The 2,500-nt window shown below is 38.2% G+C and overlaps 1 protein-coding gene across 2 annotated transcripts in view; it reads left to right on the top strand.

The window, feature by feature from the left end:
* Positions 1–2,500, top strand: part of mesh (sushi domain containing 2 mesh) — an 87,465-nt gene that overhangs the window by 15,930 nt on the left and 69,035 nt on the right. For both annotated transcript variants that reach the window (XM_068394857.1, XM_068394856.1), the window contains exon 3: positions 131–420. In XM_068394857.1, coding sequence (XP_068250958.1) covers positions 131–420 — 290 coding nt within the window. The remainder of the gene's footprint in view (positions 1–130; positions 421–2,500) is intronic.

The raw sequence follows: 2,500 nt of genomic DNA, 5'->3' as shown, positions 1-2,500 counted from the left end.
GACCCCACAGAACTGAACTACAACAGATACACTAATTTTCTAAATAATTTCCTTTCCAATGACCCCACAGAACTGAACTACGACAGATACACTCATTTTCTAAATAATTTCCTTTCCAATGACCCAACAGAACTGAACTACAACAGTGGCTCGTCCTCCAACAACCAAGGAAGCAGCAGTAACAGTAACAGCAATTCCCAGACGAGGTACAGAAGCTACTCTGCTAGTAATGGCCCTTACACCATCTCCAAGGAGGAGCTAGATCGAGTTCGAGCTGAGCTGATGTATCCCTACACGGACAAGGACGAGCATGGCGGGACTGGAGACCTGGAGAAGAATATCAACACGCAGAATACTCAGGTCAACAAACAGCTGACTTTTCTCCTGCCATTCTTCGGCTTCGGGCTCAACTACACTTGGGTGAGTCACTGAGTTTTCTCGCAATTTTGGGATTTACGAAAGTTTTGCAGTTCGTTAATTTTTTGCGCCATTTTGGGGTTTACGAAAGTTATGCAGTTCGTTAATTTTTGCGCCATTTTGGGGTTTACGAAAGTTTTGCAGTTCGTTAATTTTTTGCGCCATTTTGGGGTTTACGAAAGTTATGCAGTTCGTTAATTTTTGCGCCATTTTGGGGATTACGAAAGTTTTGCAGTTCGTTAATTTTTTGCGCCATTTTGGGGTTTACGAAAGTTATGCAGTTCGTTAATTTTTGCGCCATTTTGAGGTTTACGAAAGTTATGCAGTTCGTTAAATTTTTGCGCCATTTTGGGGTTTACGAAAGTTATGCAGTTCGTTAAATTTTTGCGCCATTTTGGGGTTTACGAAAATTATGCAGTTCGTTAATTTTTTGCGCCATTTTGGGGTTTACGAAAGTTATGCAGTTCGTTAATTTTTTGCGCCATTTTGGGGTTTACGAAAGTTATGCAGTTCGTTAAATTTTTGCGCCATTTTGGGGTTTACGAAAGTTATGCAGTTCGTTAATTTTTTGCGCCATTTTGGGGTTTACGAAAGTTATGCAGTTCGTTAAATTTTTGCGCCATTCTGGGGTTTACGAAAGTTATGCAGTTCGTTAAATTTTTGCGCCATTCTGGGGATTACGAAAGTTATGCAGTTCGTTAAATTTTTGCGCCATTTGGGGTTTACGAAAGTTATGCAGTTCGTTAAATTTTTGCGCCATTTTGGGGTTTACGAAAGTTATGCAGTTCGTTAATTTTTTGCGCCATTTTGGGGTTTACGAAAGTTATGCAGTTCGTTAAATTTTTGCGCCATTTTGGGGTTTACGAAAGTTATGCAGTTCGTTAATTTTTTGCGCCATTTTGGGGTTTACGAAAGTTATGCAGTTCGTTAAATTTTTGCGCCATTTTGGGGTTTACGAAAGTTATGCAGTTCGTTAAATTTTTGCGCCATTTTGGGGATTACGAAAGTTATGCAGTTCGTTAAATTTTTGCGCCATTTTGGGGTTTACGAAAGTTATGCAGTTCGTTAAATTTTTGCGCCATTTTGGGGTTTACGAAAGTTATGCAGTTCGTTAAATTTTTGCGCCATTTTGGGGTTTACGAAAGTTATGCAGTTCGTTAAATTTTTGCGCCATTTTGGGGTTTACGAAAGTTATGCAGTTCGTTATTTTTTTGCGCCATTTTGGGGTTTACGAAAGTTATGCAGTTCGTTAAATTTTTGCGCCATTTTGGGGTTTACGAAAGTTATGCAGTTCGTTAATTTTTTGCGCCATTTTGGGGTTTACGAAAGTTATGCAGTTCGTTAAATTTTTGCGCCATTTTGGGGTTTACGAAAGTTATGCAGTTCGTTAAATTTTTGCGCCATTTTGGGGATTACGAAAGTTATGCAGTTCGTTAAATTTTTGCGCCATTTTGGGGATTACGAAAGTTATGCAGTTCGTTAAATTTTTGCGCCATTTTGGGGATTACGAAAGTTATGCAGTTCGTTAAATTTTTGCGCCATTTTGGGGTTTACGAAAGTTATGCAGTTCGTTAAATTTTTGCGCCATTTTGGGGTTTACGAAAGTTATGCAGTTCGTTAAATTTTTGCGCCATTTTGGGGTTTACGAAAGTTATGCAGTTCGTTAAATTTTTGCGCCATTTTGGGGTTTACGAAAGTTATGCAGTTCGTTAATTTTTTGCGCCATTTTGGGGTTTACGAAAGTTATGCAGTTCGTTAATTTTTTGTGCCATTTTGGGGTTTACGAAAGTTATGCAGTTCGTTAATTTTTTGCGCCATTTTGGGGTTTACGAAAGTTATGCAGTTCGTTAATTTTTTGTGCCATTTTGGGGTTTACGAAAGTTATGCAGTTCGTTAATTTTTTGTGTCATTTTGGGGTTTACGAAAGTTTTGCAGTTCGTTTCTTCGTGTCAGGTTACGGAAATCAATATCTTTGGAATTATAAAATAAATAGTCGAGACACAACTATAGAGTTTTTAATTACTAGTTTTGTGGAGGTTTTCCATATGGCAATGAGAAGACGAATAAAACTTTAACTGGTAGT

The sequence above is a fragment of the Palaemon carinicauda genome, chromosome 20 (assembly GCF_036898095.1).
Source record: "Palaemon carinicauda isolate YSFRI2023 chromosome 20, ASM3689809v2, whole genome shotgun sequence".
Lineage (NCBI taxonomy): Eukaryota > Metazoa > Arthropoda > Malacostraca > Decapoda > Palaemonidae > Palaemon > Palaemon carinicauda.
Note: the sequence above shows the minus strand (reverse complement) of the source record. Positions and strands in the feature narration are given on the sequence as shown.